The sequence below is a fragment of the Acromyrmex echinatior genome, chromosome 7 (assembly GCF_024713525.1).
Source record: "Acromyrmex echinatior isolate Ae372 chromosome 7, ASM2471352v2, whole genome shotgun sequence".
NCBI classification, from domain to species: Eukaryota; Metazoa; Arthropoda; class Insecta; order Hymenoptera; family Formicidae; genus Acromyrmex; species Acromyrmex echinatior.
In genome coordinates this window covers 3,983,469-4,005,841 of record NC_141858.1, presented here as the reverse complement: position 1 = coordinate 4,005,841, position 22,373 = coordinate 3,983,469, and the positions used below count along the sequence as shown (strand labels likewise).

The 22,373-nt window shown below is 31.4% G+C and overlaps 1 protein-coding gene across 2 annotated transcripts in view; it reads left to right on the top strand.

Annotated features, from left to right (window-relative positions):
• LOC147909020 (odorant receptor 4-like) overlaps window positions 1-17,802 on the top strand; it is a 162,845-nt gene extending 145,043 nt beyond the window's left edge. The window contains exon 6 of one of the 2 annotated variants that reach the window (XM_087408326.1): window positions 15,434-17,802. In XM_087408326.1, coding sequence (XP_087264452.1) covers window positions 15,434-15,502 — 69 coding nt within the window. In that variant the 3' untranslated portion in view covers window positions 15,503-17,802. Of the gene's footprint in view, window positions 1-15,418 lie in introns of both variants that reach the window. The other variant, XM_087408327.1, reaches the window with a different exon arrangement.
• The last annotated feature ends 4,571 nt before the right edge of the window (window positions 17,803-22,373 follow it).

Below are 22,373 nucleotides of genomic sequence, written 5' to 3'. Positions count from 1 at the left end.
TTTAACAAAACGACCACAACATTACATCATACTTTCCAAGAAAATATACAGAAGCCATAGAGATACAAAAACACTCTAACAATTTAATAGAGATAATGGCTACAACATAAATAAAATATGGAAAACCTTTCTCTCGGTTATTGATCGACCAATTTCTCTCACCTCCTCTTGTCCCCTTCTCTTCTTTTCCCCCACCACTCCAACAAGTAGTGTAATAAAAAAGGAAGCCCGCAGGAACAGCTCAGTATCAGGCTGCTCCTCGCCCTGATGAAATGAACTGCAAGGTTCACGAAAAGTTGACATTTCAAGAATCGATCTAGAGACGGAGGAAACGCATAACTTTATATATAATTACAATCTTTTATTCAAATTTGATCAAATTGCACGAAAAAGGGTTCAAAAGCATTTCGAAAACTAAAACAAACTTGTGTATCCATATTTGAAAAGAATTCTCTAGACACTTGTAATTGTAGTTTTAGGAAAAAAAATGTAAGTTTTCTTAAAAGTTGATATTCTTCATTAGTGTCTAAGAATTATTCTTAAATGTTTATGTCGAATTATTCCAGCACGAACTATCGTTTTTATTTGACTTTAATTAAATTAAATCGATTCTCTCTCTCTCTCTCTCTCTCTCTCTCTCTCTCTCTCTTTCTCTCATTCAATTATTTTAATGCAAAGTTATCCATTCTCACATTTAATGCTCCGCTATTGCTACCCGAAATTGTGACATTAGAAGCGAGATAATAAAAAATGAATGCAAGTTATATTTAAATACTATTAAATAACAGATTCTTTTTTTATATCTGTATTACACTAAAACTTTTTTTGATTTTTGCTTTTGCCAAATATTAAACATATCCATCTTATTTTAGATTCAAAAAGTGTACACTGGTTCAGCCACAGAAAATAGATCTAATATTTTGCAATCGATAGAATAGATAAAATGTACCGAAAACTATTTTCTCGTTTCGAAGAGAAATTAAATGATATATATTCCTATATATAATTAATTTCACATTTCATTATGGCTGCGCACATATAGTTCATTTCGTTTGGGATTACGTATCACATTGATTGATCATATTTTCAGACACATTGTAGTTATTTAATAAATAGAAAGAGAACATTCGACATCGGATCTATCAAAATGTAAAGTATTATTTTGTTGAAACAAACTTCCGTATTAAAATATATTTTATAACAATGTGTTTATATTTGTAGTACAGTATCGGATATATAGTATTATTGCAGACATTCTTAATAATTGTTTAATAGCTTCGATGTTACACAAGTAAGATGTAATGTAAAATATTCAACAAAGGACACTTGCAAAGCGTTCAAAATTGCACAAATATCAAATCATTAAAATTCGGTAAGAAGTCATCGCAGACAAAAATAAAAAAACGATTTAAAGCTTGAAACTTATAATGTAACATAGTTTTGGCTGTTTTTCAAAAAAAAATTTTTTGTGGTTCTATATCTTAACAAAGATCTCATTATTATATGATATTTAAAATTATGTACATTCAACAGTTTACAGCTCGATAAAAAGTAATTTCAAAAAAATTTGATACTTTTACCCAAAAGTATAGAGTTTCAACTATACGTTACTTCTTAATTTCCTTACGATTTTTCTTGATCACATTTAACGTAAATATATTAATAAACACACACAAGCACGCACGCATACGCCTCACACCTAAAAAGCCTGACCACTAAGTTTTTTCAAAAATTTTTAATATTTTTAAATAACAATAACTCAATGAAAAATTATCGAAGCGAAATGTTTCAAAAAGCCTTTTAAACATTGAAATTAACATTGAAATCTCTACTTTCCAGATCGGTACTTTAAAAAACGATCGTACTGATATTATGTAAAGTTACACAAACATAAGTGAAGATGCAGAAATTCTCTCAAAATTTTTTATAAAATTTGTGAAGTTCCACAAAGTCAATTAAAAATTGTGCACAAATGGGGTTTACAACTTTCGAAAGAGTGAATTTTTACTTTTAATTGCTTTTTTATAGACTTCTGTATGATTTTTTTTCATCGAGTTATTCAACGTTGAAGCGAAAACGATTCTTTTTATTCAATATTGAATAATTTGGTGAGAAAAAATCGTACATAAATCTATAAAAAAGTAAATTGAAGATAAAGGTTCACACTTTCGATTGTTGAAAACCGAGTTTTTATGAGATTTTTACTTCACGCCATAGACTTTTGTAAAATTTGTAGAATATTTTCACATTTAACGGGTATCCATTTGTGTCCACATAACTCCATGAAGAATTAGTCAGATTGAAATACCAATTACCGATTTCAAAAGTAAAAATTTCAACCTTTAAAATGTTTTTTTTTTAATTTTGTTATGAACATTTTTGACGAAGTTATTTTATCTTGAAATTAAAGGATTATTTAAAATTAGCTTTAAAAAGGTCAAAATCAAAATTTACGTATCTCTGCGAAAAATGATTATAAAGCAATGTTTGAAATAAGCGTTTTAAAGCTTAAAACTAACTTTCAAATACTTTAAATCATTTTTGTACGCAAAAATTTTATTATAAATCTTTATCTTTTATTTGCTTTTTTTATTCAACATTAAAGCAAAAGATCATTTTACTTCAACGTTCAACTCAGTGAAAAAAAATCGTTCACAACGCTCAATAAAAAAGCAAATTGAAGATAAAGATTCACTCTTTCAATTGCAGTAAACCATTTTTGTGTGAATTTCACTTCACGCCATAGACTTTTTTAAAAATTTGTATAAAATTTTCACATTTAACGGATATCCATTTGTGTTCATATAGCTTCATAAAAGTTAGATTGAAATATCAATCACCGATTTCGAAAGTAGAGATTTTAAGCTTTAAAGGCTTTCTTAAACATCTCATTACGATCATTATTCAATGAATTATTGCCATTTGAATATATTAAAATGTTACGTCCAGACTCCACAGTTCTTTTCTTCGATTAGAATTAGATGTATTTAGGTAAATTAGATTTTCGTCATCACTATAAAAGTTAATAACAAGCAATACCTGTAGACCATTTTTTTCTATTATAAGAAGTTACAATAGCGACGAGCTGAATAATATTTGCCTTTATAAGATTAATAATCCACTCAGGACGAAGTTGTTGCCGAATAGATGAACTTTATCCCGAGGATAAAGATAAAAATAGATTAAGAATTACAAACTGAAACAGCAGTTGTCTGTAATAAATGACACATGTGGCTTTAAACTATTGAACATCCGGCAAATGGTCGATGATGGAAGTTGTCTTAGACATATATCTCAATATCCCATTTCACAACCGATATTCTTAATCCTAATCTTAGATTAGACAATAGCATATGCGAGGTCTGCACCTGGCATGACTAGCTTGCAAATATAAAAAAGAGCCTCTTCACGAACAGTCAAGCAATCAAACTCTTCGACACGAAACTTTGCCGGTATTTGCGACTATACCGATTATTCAGCAACCCGACACTCTGCCGGCCCGCAACCATATCGTTCCACCGATTTTAGTGATGAGCCGCGATCAGTTCGATCAAGCAATCTTGATCGCTCATTACTATCAAATGTCTCGACCGGAGCTTCCAAATCGCTAGATCAATCTTCCCCTTGGAATCGTACAATCACAGAGATCGGACTATGCTGAGCATCGGACTGTGCCTCCGGCAGTCCTCTTCGAAAAGTCGACACTTGCAGAGTAAATCTCTCCTTTTAAATACTTACTTCGGAAAATAATCCAGATCACTCTCTAGGAAAACTCTTAAACAATTTTTCTCTGCACTCTTAGTTTTTTTTCATTTCCACAGCTCACCTAACATCCTTATCCTCCCACATTCATCGATTTCTTCGAAATCTGTATCCTTTACTTACTAGAACTCTACCTAATCCGCAAATTTCACTCTCCCTTCCCTTTTCCTACGTAGAGTCTGACAATTAAACAAGTTTTTTTTATTTTAAAATTGTAGTGAGTGATCGATCACGTACACGCCTTTTCCGCGCGGCTAAACGCCTACACATCTAACGCTGCAAGGAGGCCCTAGACGTCGGCTTTTAGACGAGGCCTATCAAACATACGTCAATAATATGAATAATGATGCTATTAATAGTAATAAGACTAACGCTAATAGCTTAAGTAACGATAATATTAATAATGATATATATAATAGTCAAAATAATAATAATAATGATAACGACAATAGTATTCATCCAATAGGAATTCCTCCCCTCGATCTCCTTCCTCTGCCGAATCAATCTCGTCACGATTAATCCAACGAATATTTCCCGATACTCCTCCCTCTTCCCATCCCGCTTCTGCTGCTGATTCAAGCTGAAGTCCCTCTTCCCTTCGTTACTACTTCCACTACGGTAATCTCCATTCATTATCTTCCTTTTTTTCTCGGTTCCAAATTTCCACAGAACCCCTTCCTTCAAATACTTTCACCTTAGATTTTCGCAGATCCCAAGCGCGTTAGAAGCGTAATAATCGGACAACCACTAGAGGCCATTATACCTGTTTTCCTCCCCCTATCCTTTCTTAGTCCCAGTCTTTGAATATATAGACATAGAGGAGGAATTGCATTGTTTCCTTTAGTTCGAAAGTGTTCAAAATCCGTGTGAGAAAGAAAGCTATAGAATGATACTCGTCCTCTCTGCGTATGTGTCAGAATCACTTGGACCACAGTTTCGACACTTTCTGTACTTAATGTCTGAACTGCTTACTGCTCCGTGAAAATCAGTGAATATAGCAATATATTGAAATATCAATTGGTAATAAAATGTTTATCACATATTCCAAATCAGTGTATTGAATTTTATGCGGAAATCGCAAGAAATCTGTTTCCTATCATGTATAAGTAAATATTTATTATGTAAAGCCTAAAATGTGATAAAACATATAAATTAGGTTTTGTGCCAGTTTAATAAAGACTAATAAATATAATACAATATTTTTTCATATATATTATAAATTATACAATTAATTATGGATTGCTAGATGTCCTAAACTAAAGGAAATTCATAAGCAGTAGCTAGAATTCTGTGAAATCGATGAACATAACTTGTATTTTGAACACGGCTACTAGATTATGTTCAAATCATTTTCGTGAAGAATTGAAGAAAAAATTTAATAAAGATATAATGCTAAAACCCAATGGTATACTGTCTGTTTATATAAAGAAGAAGACAATATCTGAACAATCAAACTCTGCTCTTAACAAAGTTTATGATAGTAGAAATATAATGCTACTGACAATACAAACATCCATTGCAATGTATCAGTTAGTAAGCAATAATGAATAATACTGATTTTACGTACATTTGCTTAAAATGAATTGAAAATAACTAATTACTTAATGATTGATGACTTTTTAGATACTTTAATGATAGATGCTCAATGTACTCTGCAAAGTTGTGATAATATTCAATTGTTGAAGTGCCAAACACCTCCATAGGCTATATCTTGTGTCAATCATATTAGAACACTAGACTCAGCTACAAAAACTGAAAGATTATTACATGTTGTCAATAGTGAACTGTCCACACATGTGAGAAAAGAAGCTACTTTAGGCTCAAACTGGCAAACACCTATGAAGACGTGACACTACTATACATGATCCTCGTTTTTTAATGCAATCAGAGCTACACCTAGGAAAGCTGGAAGGACTTTGCAGCTAGTAAAATGGACTAACAAACAACAATAATAAAAAATAAAAACTTTGCAGCAAGCTCGCAATAGATTAGTTGCTCGTATCACAACAATGAAAGGTTTAGTAAAATTTACAACAAAAGAATTTATTAACTGAAGCGGCTGAAAATTTACAGGTAGATAAAATTGTGAATTGTGAATTGTGTATTACTAATTATAAAGTAATTACTAATTAATATAATGATAATTATTAAGATAATTATTAAGATAAATAGGATAAAATGATAAACTGACATTCCTTTCACATACTTAAGTGAGAAATCATATTTCGTTATAGATTCTTCATGAAACACACACTGTTTCTAGTTTATCATTTTCTCCTATTTATTAATCTTAATAAACACGCAAATAAAATCATTGGGACATATTTAATCAGTAAAATATTTATCTTACAGTATCAATAGATTTATTGAATTCCGCTTTATATCTCTATTTGAAGTGTAAATATTTAAAATATACCTTGAAATATATATAATTAAATCAATCATATTAATACAAATTTTTTTACATATTATCCCTTTTTATGTGTATCATAATGTTATTAGTATTTGTAACTGCGCCTGTTATAAACTGAATTAATTAATTAATTTTACACACACACACACACACACACGTACGCACGCACACACACGCACGCATGTACGCACCTACATAATTCTAACAGCACTTTTTTTATATTTAGTAATTTAGACCCGCACTAAATGTCGTGGACAGTTACCAACTGTGGGGAATTCTTAATGCCTCACTAGCGCAGCGAGCGTAGTAAGCTTAAGGATTGTGTTGGTAACGAGTTGCCTAGCAGCGTAAAAAAATAATAAAAAAAGAAATATTATATTAACAGATCAATAGAGGTGTTCGTCCTGTACGGTCATATAAAATTGTGCTCGTGAAATAAATATTATATTTACAGTTACAAATTAAGTCTCGATTATAAATTTCTTTATCACATCACACGACAAGCGTGGGCTTGTCAAAAGAACTCTGACTTATCCATTGAGTCACTATTCCCACACAACATCCCAGCATATTCACACCATAATTAACTATTAAGTACCGGATAACTATTATAACGTAAAAATGTAAAATCTTAGAATAGCATAAAATTGAGCTATTTGTTAACAAACTGATTAAATTTATTTTTTTTATTATAATAAAAATAGATACACACACACATATATGTATGTATATATATATATATATATATATATATATATATATATATATATATGTTTGAGATCGGTAATTCGAAAGAAAAGCAAGAATTCTTTCAGTCGACCGACATTAATTGTCATTGAACGCATGCATAAATTGAGCTCGTGATTTCATCTCGAGCATGATCTTAATCCTCGTTAAAATCATCGAATTCGTCGTTCTTTGTTCTTTTTAAAAACAATTCGTTACACGCAAACAAGTTGTCGTTACCGGCAACGGACAATCGAAAGTTCTAGAACGATTCAATTCGCGCACGCGAGCGCCGCGCTCCGACGAATACGTCACGCGCTGTCACCAATCCCACGCACGGATTTTCTGTCGCGCATGACTGTTACGTTGAACGTCGTTAGAAAAGAATCCAAAGCGCCAATCAAGTTTGTACACCTAATGCCACGTAATAATTACGATTGTGGCAAATTTTTATTAGATTTCTTCCAAGAAGAAAGCCCAGACCGAAAGTAATAAATGATTCGATCTCGCCGTCCCTTAGGGCAGATTGCTTAGATAGTTTACATCGTTTACACCGTTTACACCGTTTAGAGTTCTTAAAGTCATAATCTCGCTTCGTAAAATCGCCGTGCTAACCGCTTAGTGAAATCGCGATAAAACGAATCTTTCGAGAAGTGCCGAGAAAATCGCCGAGATTTTCCATTACCGCAATACCAAAATATCATTTGGTAAAGGTGACCGCATTCAATATTCTGTTAATCTATTATAATATTTAATTAATTATATTTTTTGACTCTGTAACTGATCATATTAAAGAAAATTCTTTTGTTAAATTACAAAGAAACGGAGTTCTCTTTACTGTCGCGTATCATATCAACCTTGTGCCGTTTTCTCACTCGAACCTTTCCGCGCGGTGCGCTCTCGCACATTTTTTTGGTTCTTCGAGCCGGATTTGAAATAGCGAGAAAGACAATTAGACAAACGCCGCATCACTCTAAAATTTCACGTCATCGCTCTCTCTTTGATTCGCTCTCGCACAATATATATATATATAATATGTATAAATATATATACGTGTGCCTGTTAGAATAAATTTCTCGTGATATTTTTTATTACTCCCTCGTACAAATATTGCGTTAGCATAGGTTCGCACATGGTCCTGTCCCGGGTTAAAAGGATTAAATTCCTTGACCCAAAATAGGACTCACGATCGTATAATTTTTTAAATTGAGTCATATCATCTTATCGAGACGTTGACCTACGTTTCGGAATCACTTAAGTGCGTTCGCTCCATCCCCTTCCCCCGTGTGAGACAAAGCATCTGCTCTAACGTCCTTCCGTCACACTCCATCCTTCCTATTCCCTCTTTTTTTAACCTATTTCCGAAATTTGGACGTAACAAAAAATTTGTGAAAAAACTTAGTAGCCAGGTTTTTTGCATGTGAGTGAAAACATTCATATTCGAATGGCAGTTACTATTTTACGATAGGAACAACTATAATATAATCTTTTTAAGTATAGTTGTCGTCTTACAACTGAACGAATAAATCATATATTTATACACAGATTGGAATGATATTGAATCATTTAAAGATAGTAAATATGATTTTAATATTCGCACGAGATAAACACATTCGATCTTTCCATATATGAAATGTACGTTTACATATTTAGCGCAATGTAAAATCTATTGTTTTCTATTTTATGTTCCATTATAACTGTTTATAACTTTTAAACAGGGCTCGGTCTTATTTCAAATAAATTTATTTAAAGTAAACATTAAAAAAAAAATTAAACAGTTATTTAGTATAATATTTATTTATAATAAATCCATGTTGATTTTTTGACCTGGAAAATAGTATTTAAATAAAAAATATTTTAATGAGTTTGTTTATTTAAATATACGAATATACATATATATCTAAATATTAGGTGTACAAATAAGTTTCCGCCGTTTGACAAAAGACGGCGCCACTAGCAAGCTATGGTTAAAATTGTCTGATGTAAAACATTATATCGTAAGGTTGAACATCTGTCAACAACATAACCTTGAAATACTAGCGATTTTGTATCAGCATCATATATTTTTTTTGTGCGAAAATGCCGAATTTTGAGCCGAATAAGCGTCATTTGCGGAAACTTTTGATTTACTTCTTTAATTTGAAGAAATCTGCAGCTGAGGCTCATCGATTGCTTGTAGAAGCATATGGTGAGGCTGCCTTAAGTGAGAGAAGTTGTCGTGAATGTTTCAAAAATTTAAGATTTCAAAAATTTAAGAACGATGAATTTGACGTCAAAGACAAAGAACGTAGCGGAAGGCCGAAAGTGTACGAAGACGCGGAATTGGAAGTATTATTGAATGAAGATTCGTGCCAAACGCAAAAAGAACTTGCACTTACATTTTGACTTATATCAATAAAACATTATGTATCGTTCTTTCACAATAAATGCTTAATTTTTGATAAAAAACGGCGGAAACTTATTTGTATACCTAATATAATGTTTCAGTTTTTTTTTATAGCTACAGCGTATAATTGATACTTAATAGTATTAACTCTTTCCTTCCAAATTATAGACTGTAGCTGTAAAGAAAAAACTGAAACATTATATTTAGATATGTATATTCGTATATTTAAATAAACAAACTCATTAAAATATAATATATTTTCATCAAAATATTTTTTATTTAAATATTATTTGAAACGTTTATGTAAAATACATATTTCGGACTTTATATTTTAAGTAAGTCTAAAATTTATTGTATTTTTTAAAATAAGAAACAGCTTTTGAAAACCTATTTAAAATAAAAAACAAGTTATTTTTGTATTTTAAATAAAATTTATTTTATATTTTCGAAAACCTTCTCTCTCTCTTTATTTAAAATAAAAGACAAGTTATTTTTGTATTTTAAATAAAAATTATTCTATATTTTAAATAAATAAATGCATTTTCAGGCCCTATTTCTTATTTTATATCTTAAATAATTTCTTGTGACCTATTCCTTATTTAATATTTTAAATAAGTTTTTGGAATTTATTTTTTATTTTTTATTTTAAATAAGTCGTATCAATTATTTTATCGAATCCTACTTTTAAAGCATTTCTAACGAAACCTCATATAACATTTTTTTCTTTTTTCTATTGCATTTTGTTCGAGATCGGTAATTCAAAAAAAAGGTAAGAATTCCTTCGGTCGACCGACAGTAATTGTTATTGAACGCACGCACAAGGCGAGCTCGTGATTTCATCTCGAGCCTGACTTTAAGCCTCATCAAAGTCAGAGATTCATTGTTCTTTAGTCTTTTCAAAACAATTCGGTACACGCAAACAGGCACCGGCAACGGAACATCGAAAGTTCTAGAACAATTCGATTCGCGCACGCGAGCGCCGCGCTCCGACGAATACGTCACGCGCTGTCACCAATCCCTCGTACGGATTTTCTGTCGCGCATGACTGTTACGTTGAACGTCGCTAGAAAAGAATCGAAAGCGCCAATCAATTTTGTACAACCAATGCCACGTGATAATTACGATTGTGGCTAAATTTAATTGGATTTCTCCCAAGAAGAAGGCCCGGACCGGAAGTAATAAATGCTTCGATCTCGCCGGTCCTCTAGGCAGATTGAGCAGATTGCGCAGATTGCTAAAATAGTCTACACCGCTTATACCGTCTACACCGCTTAGAATTCTTAGACTTCTCAGAGTTCTTATTTCTAAAAGTTCTTCGAGTTCTTAGAATCCTAGTCTCGCTACTATACCGTTTCGTTAAATCGCCGCGCTAACCGCTTAGTGAAATCGCGATAAAACGACTCTTTCCGAGAAAATCGCCGAGATTTTCCATCACCGCGATTCCAAATACAATTTTGGAAAAGGTGACCGCATTTGATATTTTGTTAATCTAATTTTTAATTAATTATATTCTTTGACTCTGTAACTGATTATATTAAAGAAAATTCTTTTGTTAAATTAAAAGAAACGGAGTTCTCTTTACTGTCGTGCATCATATCAACCTTGTGCCGTTCTCTCACTCGAATCTTTCCGCGCGGTGCGCTCTCGCACACATTTATATAATATGCTTTCGCAATTGTCTGTTAAATAATTAATTGTCTGTTAAATAATAGTTAGTTAAATTGTTCAAAAAATTTATTAGTTAAGTTGTTCAGAAAATTTATTTTAAATTTTGTTAACTCAAAGTTATATACAAGATATATTTATTGCGAAGTTTTTGACAATCTGTCGTGAAAGCTCAAAGTTTTCCTTAAAAATTTGTTTTTAAAAAATGTCTCTACGATTTTTTGTTCTGTATTACTCGCGGGTTAAGTAAAAAGAAACATTCCAACTCTTAACTGCGTTACAAATCATCATACCGCAATTAAAGATACAGATATTTCTAATGCTAAAATTTTCCACTATCGAATGATATAATTATGAATTTTATTAAAAAAGTGGAATATACAATATATAAATTTGAATTAAAAATATGACTATACTTTTATTGTAATCATTGCGCAATAGTTATAGAAGGAAAATAATATTATATTTTTAGCTCAAATGCATATATATTCTATTTTTTTTTAAATTGACATTTATATCACTCGATAGAGTAACGTTTTAGCTTGTAAATAGCTCTGTAAATAAACAAAATATTTCGGATTGAAACTCTTGACATTGTTTAAATTTTTGTATATAAAAATTTATAATTACAAGCATACATATAATTAACTAGCTTGGCTCATCAACTCTTAATTTATGTTATTGTTAACAAAATATTATATATTGTTTCCTTATTTTTTAAACACCTAATTTTTGCAATGTAACTTATATTTGCATTTTAAATACTTAAAGAACTTATACAAAAAAAAGTTTAGATTAATTTTGTTATTATATATTTTTCAAATTTTAGTATTGTAATAAGAAAATAATAACAAACTAAATAAACTGTAAAAATGTGTTCAATAAAAATGAAATGCTTGAAATACAATTTAATTCATATGTACACACACAGCTTATTTAAAATATAAGTATTAACACATTTGTAAAAATATAATATAACCTTGGTGTTAATGCTTTTAAGCGAAATAAACATCACGCGCATGTAGATTGCAGAGATGAATATTTCTGATGCACAATTTGTGAATGTAGCACGATTATATAAACTAAGTATCGATTTATTTTTCATCTGGAGTTGAAAAGTGAACGTATTACTCCCAGGAAAGTGGACATATTACCCTCAGAAATGTGGACGTATTACTATCAGCGCTATATTACATTCACTTTAGGGGGCAGTAATGCGCGGCAGCATTTTGCGATTATAGGTTTTGGGCTGGCATGTCCTCTCTCAGGTTTCTCTCTGATAATTTTTATATCTATATTTTATATTTATATCTATATTTTATTTAAGTTTTCATGCAATGTATAGACTGGTATTATTGAAGATTTCCTTCTTGGACCAATTTTTGTTCCACCTACACTTAATGGTAACAACTACAGACAATTTTTGGAAACGCAACTCTCTCTAATAGAAATAGTTAGAATACATTCCATTACAGATACAATCAAATGTGTATGATGGAGCTCCAGTACATTTTATCCGCACTGCTCGAGAGTGTCTGAATAATAATTACATCAATAAATGGATTGGTAGAGGAGAATCATTATTTGGCCTGCATGTTCTCCCGATTTGAATCCTTTGAATTTTTATTTATGGGGATATCTTAAGATTCTCGTGATACTCCTATTGCGACTGTGGAAGTACTCCGAAATCGTATTACCGCTTCGTGTGAAAAAATACTCCGAGAATTTTTGAACGTCTTCGACAATCCATGCGACATCGATGCGAAGCATGCATCGATGCGGAAGGAAATTATTTCCAGCAATTTCTGTAATGAAGATATAGATATAAGTATAAAAAAATAGATACAAGTATAAAATAAAATATAAATATAAGTGTAAAATATAGGTATAAATATAAAATAAAAAAATGTTTCCCTATAAGTATCAAATAACACGTATGGAACGTAAATAATATAACGATAACGTTAAAGTGAAAGTCTAAGACAAAAAACAAAACACGTAGCACAAGAATCATATATTACATACGAAATTAAAAAAGTAACGGCCGGCGACATACAGTTGAAGCAAATTGCAGTATAATAAACGCATGAACATAGAAATATACATATTATATAATAGTAAATAATATTAGTATAAAATAAATTAATAGCCTAATCACTCAAAGAACATAATGCTCTTGAACCGATATAGCAAACTTAGCCAATTTTCCAAATATCGAAACGGGATCAACGGCATTCGATAGAAAATCGTTTGTACTCACTTGTAAGTTCGCTATATAGGGATTGCGCAAAAATTGAAAAACGTTGTATCTCCGAACCCTTTGAGGGTACAAACGAAAATAAAAGAAGTACAAACGATTTTCTTTTGAATGCCATTGGTCGCATCTCGATATGTTTTAAAATGAGTGATTTCTCAATTGGCGATTGTGCAAAAATTAAAAAACGCTGTATCTCCGAACTTTGAGGTACAAACGAAAATAAAAGATGTACAAACGGGTATGAACGATTCTCTTTCGAATGGCATAAATGAGATTAAAAAACCTTAAAGTTGAGCGCTGGTCATTTTTTATTTTTCACTTTTTGTTTAACTGTTTGAGGTACAAACGAAATAATGATAGATAAAACAGGTACTACAAACGAAGTACAAACGCACTATGGTGTTAATTTTTATTTTTGATAAAGTTGGGCGCCAGGTTCACATCGGTCACCCTCGGGTATCCCCTACATCAGCATCCCCTACAACGCACGATAATGGTGTTTAGAGAAGTATTTACGAAGCAAAGAATTACTTAGATGTTATAAAGAATTGTACTAATACGAAATACTTTGCACAAGTAACAATGCGCCACAGCGAAACATGAAATAAGAAATAATGAACAGAGAATCTACACCTCGATATCGAAATTATGACTCCAAAACCGCGAGAGTGACAGATAGAAATATTTACAATACGACGAGTCGTGACTGATTCCAGTTTATTGTAGTGATAAAATAATATCACTTTGAGCATTATTCTTTAATTTGATACAAAAGCTTTTTCTTTAGGTTCGCGTACTTTTAGCGCTCATTTATCTTTTTAACGGTAATTTTGTACTGATTTTATATATATATATATATTGGGTATGGGAATAAGTTTCCTCCCTTTTTAAATGAAAAAGATGTGTTTATTTAAACAAATCTATTCAAGTGAGTTTATTCAAAGTATGCTCCTTCGGAAGCGAACTTTCTCCCACCTTTCCGGTAATAAACGGATTCCTCGAATGAAAAAATCTGGTTCTTTTGAAGTAATTCATTCATCAAGCCATTTTTTGATACCTTCATAAGAATTGAATCGTTTTCCAGAAAGGGCCGACTGCATGGATCGGAACAAATGGAAATCTGAAGGGGCAATGTCCGGTGAATATGGCGGGTGGGGCAGAATTTCCCACTTTACTCCTTCCAAGTATTTCTTGACCGGTTTTGCAACGTGTGGCCTAGTCATGTAACAGAATCAGTTTGTTGTGCCTATTGTCCCATTCCGATCATTTTTCTTTCAAAGCTTGGTTTAAACGTGTCAGTTGTAGCCGATAACGATCGCCAGTGATGGTTTCGGACGGTTTGAGCAACTCATAATATATAATACCTCTTTAATCCCACCAGATGCACAACATAATCTTCGAAGCATGGATATTTCGTTTTGGCATTGATGGACCTGGTTCACCTGGCATCACCCATGCCTTCAAGCGTTTAGGGTTATCGTAGTAGATCTATTTTTCATTGCCAGTTACGATACGATGTAGAAATTCCTTCCTTTGTTGTCATTGACGAAGCATCTCGCAGATGATCAAACGTCTTTCCATGTCTCTCTCTTTCAATTTGTATGGCACCCAATTTCCTTCTTTTTGCATCATTCCCATTGCGTGTAGACATTTTCCAACAGTGGATCTATCAACATTTAATTCTTTTGCCAATCTATCGAGCGATAAACACGAATCTTCTTCGAGTAATGCTTGCAATTCTGCATCTTCAAATTTTTTCGGTGCACCTTCGCGTTCTTTGTCACGCACGTCAAAATCACCACTGTTGAATCGCCGAAACCATTCTTTACAACTAGTTTTCGATGGAGCATGCTCACCGTAAATATCTACGAGCAAACGATGTGTTTCCGCAGCACTTTTCTTTAAAATAAAATAATGGAGTAAAACTTCCCGCAAATGTTGCTTTTTTGGAATAAATTCCGACATCTTCAACGCAAAAAAAGTTATTCTTTGTTACGCTTCGAACAAATGCCATCTATTGGGCTCAAAAGTTTGGACACACACCTTTCAAAAACATGTCTTGCCGTTCTATCAAACACACGAGCAATGCTACTAATCTTCCTGCAATGGGCGGAAACTTATTCCCATACCCAATATGTGTGTGTGTGTGTGTGTGTGTGTGTGTGTGTACACACATATATATATATATATATATGAAAATAATTTAAAGCATTTCTAATTACAGTATCTGTACACATCCTGTTCTTACTTTACTGCAGTACGCATCATGGTTAATAAAAGTACTATGGACTAAATTACAAAGAAACTCTTAAAATACAATATGGCGTAAATTTATTCAGATTGCACACTATGTAAGTATTGAATAAAATATTCATAGCATTGAAGTATGATTATGTAATAAAATTGAAAAATTGAGTTTTCGCTAATATTGTATATGTTAAAGTATTATATTCTAATGTATATTCAAATGTATATTCTATATACATTCATTATACATTTCATAATTATATACGTTCTATTACTTAATTTTACAACTTCTTAATTTTTTATACAGAGTATTTTCTTTAACTAATCATCTAAAATATCTCCATTGTTTTTAATGACATGAGTAAATATCAAAGAAAAAGTTATTCTCTCTCGAATCAAAGGGGCATATTATGATGAGCAAAAAATTTTTTTCTATGTCATATTTTTTGAGACTTTAAGGTCATCTCCACTTTTTTAAACAGAATTGTATGATATTTTTTAGGGGAGACCGGAGCTAATACTCATTTTTCAGTTTCGAATTTTTACAGACAAAATTAAGAAACTTATCGAAAAAATGAATTCTACCAGTTATTACATACATTTGACTACCTAATAATATTTTAATAATAAGAGGAAACTAATATGAAAAAAATGCATTTTTCTAATGCATTCCATCTGATTAGTCCCGGGACCAGGGTAATTCTACTAAAATTATTAAAATAAAAATTATTGTATTTTAAGCTACATCTTTGGCTATATATTAATAAAACTTTTATAAAAATATATTTTAAACACAAACATTCGCTTCGCATGGCAAACAATACTTCTTTTTGCAAAATTTGTTCATTTCGTGCAAAAACACGTCAAATAAGCTTAGTTTTCAAGCTTAGTTTTAGACCTGTGGGAATTAAACTTATAACATTTGCCACTGAGGAAAATCTCTTTAAAGAAATAAAATTTTGAGTAAGTATTATAAGAGTCATCACTAAATGAGTCGTACAGTTCCATGCTATGGTTAGTCTACTATCCACATCCGTTTATTTTTTAAAAACATTAACAATATATACGATAACAGAGACACAAACAAAAAAAATTTGTTGGACTTTATTAAGTAAGAACTACACTTACTATCTAAGTAGAAATCAAATATCTCAGACAATCATATATAATAGGATAATAAAACAAAAACTTTAAGAATAAAAATATTTACTTATGTGTACGATTTTTTAAAATTGTGGCATAACGTCTATTATAGATGTGTTCACAACAAAATGTTACAACAGATTTAGCGGCAGTCGCTACTGCGTGCTCAGACACGTTTACGCATGTCTCGCGTGTTTTGATTTTAATGTAGCCTCGATTATTCTACTTACCTCTATATTCATCTGATCCCAGTCTCCCCTACACAATATGATTCCTCTAATTATTTTGGAAAATAATATAATATAAAGGTATTAAGAGGTAGTGATGTCAAAAAAACAATAGTTTACGAGATACTTTACACTTTATTCTGGCTGTAAAACACATAGTTGCTTTAAAAAAATATGTATGTAAAACAGGCATTGCTTTAATATTTAAGCTAGCGGGACCATAAAAAAAAACAACACAAGCAAAAATGAACAAAACTGAATTTGTATTAATTTGTACCATTGAAAATAAGTTAATATTTTGCACCTATGTGAATCTCGACTTCAAGAAAAAAATATGTATGTATGTAAAATGGATAATTTTTTAAATAAGCAGCTATGTATTTTCTTTCCAGAAATTGATTTATCTCATTATTCTGTTCATAAAAGTATTAAAGTACGATTATTAAAAAATTAATAGTTTAGTTATTTAACATTTTATGTCAATATATATCAAAATAAGGTGTAAAATATCTCGTAAACTATTGATTTTTAATAAGAAAGACTGGGGACCAAAGTAACAAGGGGACAATAGTAACATCATTATTATTTCTTAAACTATAATATGTGTATGCTGCTGCATGATATAATTATAGACAGATCGGCATTGAATCATTCGTAGCTCTATAAAGCTGGCAGGACCAAATGAGCACAATCAAATCGGACCTATTGGAATTTTTAGTTTTGTACTAATTTGTACCATAAAAAAAATTTTGTACTCTGTGTCGTTTCGAAAAAAAAACGTGGCGCTGCCAGGTTAATATTAAGCTGGCAGGACCAATTAAAAAAAAAAAGAAAAAAGAAATAAAAACAGAAATAAATAGGATCGAATTTGTACTAATTTGTACCACCAAACGAAATTCTATATTATGCATCATTTCCCAGAAAACAGGCATTGCTTTAATATTTAAGCTAGCGGGACCATAAAAAAAAACAACACAAGCAAAAATGAACAAAACTGAATTTGTATTAATTTGTACCATTGAAAATAAGTTAATATTTTGCACCTATGTGAATCTCGACTTCAAGAAAAAAATATTTTTAATGAGCATTAAATTAAGTCAAGCATTTTTGTAAATCAAATGTTGGATTTCACATAAGTGACTTAATGATGGCTGGGAGATTAAAAATAATTATACAGTTTACATATCCGATATAAATTATATTATAAATGTTATAAAATAAAATAATCACAAGAGTACATATAAAGTATATAAAAAAAAACATAAACATTCATTGTTCTTTATAATATATTAATAACGCTGGAGTTACTTTTGCATTTTCTTTAATAATTTTTTCTTTTTTCTCCAAATCATTATATTCCACCCATGTACCTGCTCTCCAACAAATGACTGTGTAATGTCCCATTAATTGTATGTTTCTTATCACTATAGAATTTTATACCCAACAATTCCGAGTAATTTATATATATTTTTATTGAATGGATTTTTGCAAGATTTTTTAATATCATTTAATGTGGTTCGAGACTTAATTGTTGTTGTAAATAATTCAAAAATAATAAGATCTCCTGCAAAATAAAGGAATGTATGTATTATTTATAAAATTATTTTATAAGTTATGATTTTTTTTGTTAAAGGAGAAAATGTGATGTATAATATTATTAAAACATAATATTATTTTAAATGTATGAAGAGAAATTTTTGTGCATCAACAATTTTTAATGTTCCATGTAAATAATTTACATGCTTTTAGATGAAGGAATCACACAGGTGTAAAATATTAACTTATTATGTAAAATATTAACTTATTTTCAATGGTACAAATTCAATTTTGTTCATTTTTGCCCTTGTGTTGTTTTTTTTTATGGCCCCGCTAGCTTAAATATTAAATTAGCAGCGCCACGTTTTCTAGGAAATGACGCATAATTTAGAAGAATTTCTTTTGGTGATACAAATTAGTACAAATTCGATTCTATTTAGTTCTTTTTTTATTTCTTTTTTTTTCTTTTTTTTTAAATTGGTTTTGCCAACTTAATATTAATCTGGCAGCACCACGTTTTTTTTTTTCAAAACAGCATAGAGCACAAAATTTTTTTAATGGTACAAATTAGTACAAAAAAAAATTAAAAACAAAAAAATTAAATCAAAGAAAATTTTGCAATAAATTCTACATCTAAAGATACATATTTTTTAAATGTAAATATTATATTTTAACTGTTATATTATAACAATTCAAATGTTACTTTTATCTCCGGTCTCTCATATTTTTATATCCAGAATAATTAGAAGAATTACATTGTGTAAAAAATCATATAATTCCATTTAAAAAAGTGGAGGTGACCTTGAAATCTCAAAAAATATGACTTTGAGAAAAATTTTTTGCTAATCATAATATGCGTCCCTTCGAATCAAACAGTACTGTAAAAAATTTTTGTGTAAAATTCCAATTATTATAATAGGTAATTTTGAAACTAACTATAATAATTGTAAATGTCCACGCGTTTGTAAATTTGCAATATGCAAATAAAAATAATTTCTTAAAATATAAAATGCCAATTTGAGTCGAGCACCAGTTATACATATGAGAATTTATTTTATTGGAGGTTTACATAAATGTCAATATAAACGTTTCGATTCTCAATTTTAGATCCCCTTTAATACATAAATTTATAATAAAATGTTGTGTTAGAGTGAAATAGTATGATCAATTTCTCTGATTTCATAATCAATTATATAAAACAAATTGTAAGAATGAGCTATAAACACTCTTTTTCCCAAAAAATTACTTATACTTATAAAGAAATCTCGCTAGGTATTAAGGGGATGCTGGAGTGTCCTGTTTTATCATTAAATTTTAAAAGCACCTTTCTCATAACTGTGTTTATGGACTGAAAAATCCTTCTCCACAATTAAAGTATCGACAACAACGCAAATCGCGAGCTACATTTGAATACGAAAAACGAAAGAAAATTAAAGACTTACAGTTTTGTTATTGGCTTATGTAGTCAACACATCACAATATGTGTTGCATATAAGAGTTTCAGATCTTGCACGTTCATGAAAAGTAGTTGGCGAATTGCGGAAAACCTAAACGAACAATCTCATGCTTTTAGAAACGCGGTAGGAGTTTTAGTTTAAGAGAAAGATGCATCCGAAAATTTCGTTTGTATATTACGAGTGAAATTGACGTGAAGCCATGAAACTGAGCAGTATTTTAGTTCCGCGATATTCCGACAGCGGCGCTGTCATGAAAAGTGCGTCGCTGAACCATAGAAATGATCTGAATTATCGACCTACTCAGGCTCATATCAATTAAAACGTGCCCTGGTCAAAATTTTTTGTTTTGAGAGGAAAAATAATAAAATAAATATGATATTAGTTATTTCAATTTTGTTAAAATAATTTCTTCCTAAACAAGAAACATACCATATTATTTACATATGAATATGAAATGAAGATAATTATTTTAATTACACTGTTCTGTCTTTTACATATATTTTATTTAGTAAATTATTGATGCATATATATAAAATAACATATATATATATATATATATGTGTGTGTATGTATATGTATGTACGTATGTATGTATGTGTGTATATGTATATGTGTATATATACCGAGTGTCTCAGAGCACCCGTACCACCCTTTTAAAAGGTAGGGATGTGTTTGTACAAAAAAATGGTTCAGACAAAATTTGCAGGGTTTCGGGAGATCTATCTGATGGTGACCTTGAATTTGACCTTGAGGTCGACCTTGGGCATAACTCAAGGTCAAAGTACCGTTTTACAAATGTAAACCCTTATTCATGACATCACAAATGAAAATAGCGGAAAATTTTACGTCCGAGTACGTTATCAAGCCTAGGTCAAAATTACCCTTAGAGGTCATGTGGAGGTCAAGTTACTTTTAGAGCACCCGTACCAACCTTCTAAAAGATATGGATGTGTTTGTACAAAAAATAGTTCAAACAATACTAGGTATTTACATAGCTATGATGCATCCATCTGCTGGTGAATTTGAATTCTACCTTTAGATTCATTTGTAGTCGTGTACATCGATTTTTAAAGATTCCTAATTATCAAGATCTTGAACAGTCGATCCGCCTGTGTCAGCGTTACCCAAGATGTACCACGTGGAGGTCACAAGGTCGGACTTACACCTCGTCGGGGTGCTTTTTTAAGGTGGTTCCCCTTGCCGTCACCTTTGTTCGTACGCATGTGTTCAGTCTAGATTTTCGAAGTGTCCTCCACGTGCATGTATGCAGGCTGTTATTCTTCGTTGAAAATCATCCGTCACCCGATGAATTTCGACAGGATCTAGAGACTGAATGGCTTCTCGAATTCTGTTCTTCATGTCTTCTGAAGTCGTAGGTCGTTCGCGGTATACGAGGTCTTTTATTCTTCCCCACAAATAAAAATCCAAAATTGTAAGATCCGGTGATCGTGGTGGCCAGTTATGTGAACCATATTTACCTATCCATTGGCCGCGAAATATGCGGTTCAGTTGTTGACGAGCAATGACAGACGTGTGGGCTGGACATCCATCCTGTTGAACCACATATTTAGACATAGTTGAAGTGGAATATCTTCAAGTAAACGTGGAAGTTCGTTTTCGAGTAAATCGACTAAACTGAATTAAACTACACTAAACTAAACTAAACTGAACTGAACTGAACTCAACTAAACTGAACTGAACTAAACTTACTTGTTTGTTTTGCTTTTCTCCCTTTGCTCGCTTAAGAGTTTTATAAACTGTCGGTTTTTTTTTTAGGTGCGTTTTATACCTTATAGGTAGGTAGGTACTTAGGTACTTCAATATTCGGGGATTATTATTCATTTATAGGTAGATATGTCTTACTCAAGCGAAGAAGCTGCGTTAATATTGTCGGTTTTGGGTAGGGCTGGAAGTTTTCGCGAAGCTGAAAGAATGTGGCGAAATGAATATCCCGATCATACACCGCATTCGCGCAATGTTTTTAGTCGTTTGCAACGGCGGATAATTCAAAAAGGTATCGTCCAACCGGATTATAATAAAGGAATGCAAATTCATCGTCCGCTTCGTGCAGTACGGGCACCTGATATAATTGCTTCTGCTCTTGTAAATCCTACCGATTCTTTAAGAAGACGAGAAAGAGATAGTGGAATAAGTAGAAGCACTATCAATAGAATTTTGCGAGAAAATTCATTTCATCCATATCGAATGTCACTTCACCAGGCCATGACATTGGACGATCATAGACAAAAACTGATATTCTGTAATTGGATTACTAAACAATTACCTACTTTCCATAGAAGTATCTTGTTTTCTGATGAGTGCACCTTCAAAAGTGACGGCGAAATGAACACACATAATCTCCGTTATTGGGCGCAAGAGAATCCACATTGGTATCGAGAAATCGATCATCAACGTATCTGGAAAGTCAATGTTTGATGCGGAATTGTTGATACGCATATCGTCGGACCATTTTTCTTTGAAGAAAATCTAAACCGTTTTCTGTATGTCGATTTACTCGAAAACGAACTCCCACATTTACTTGAAGATATTCCAC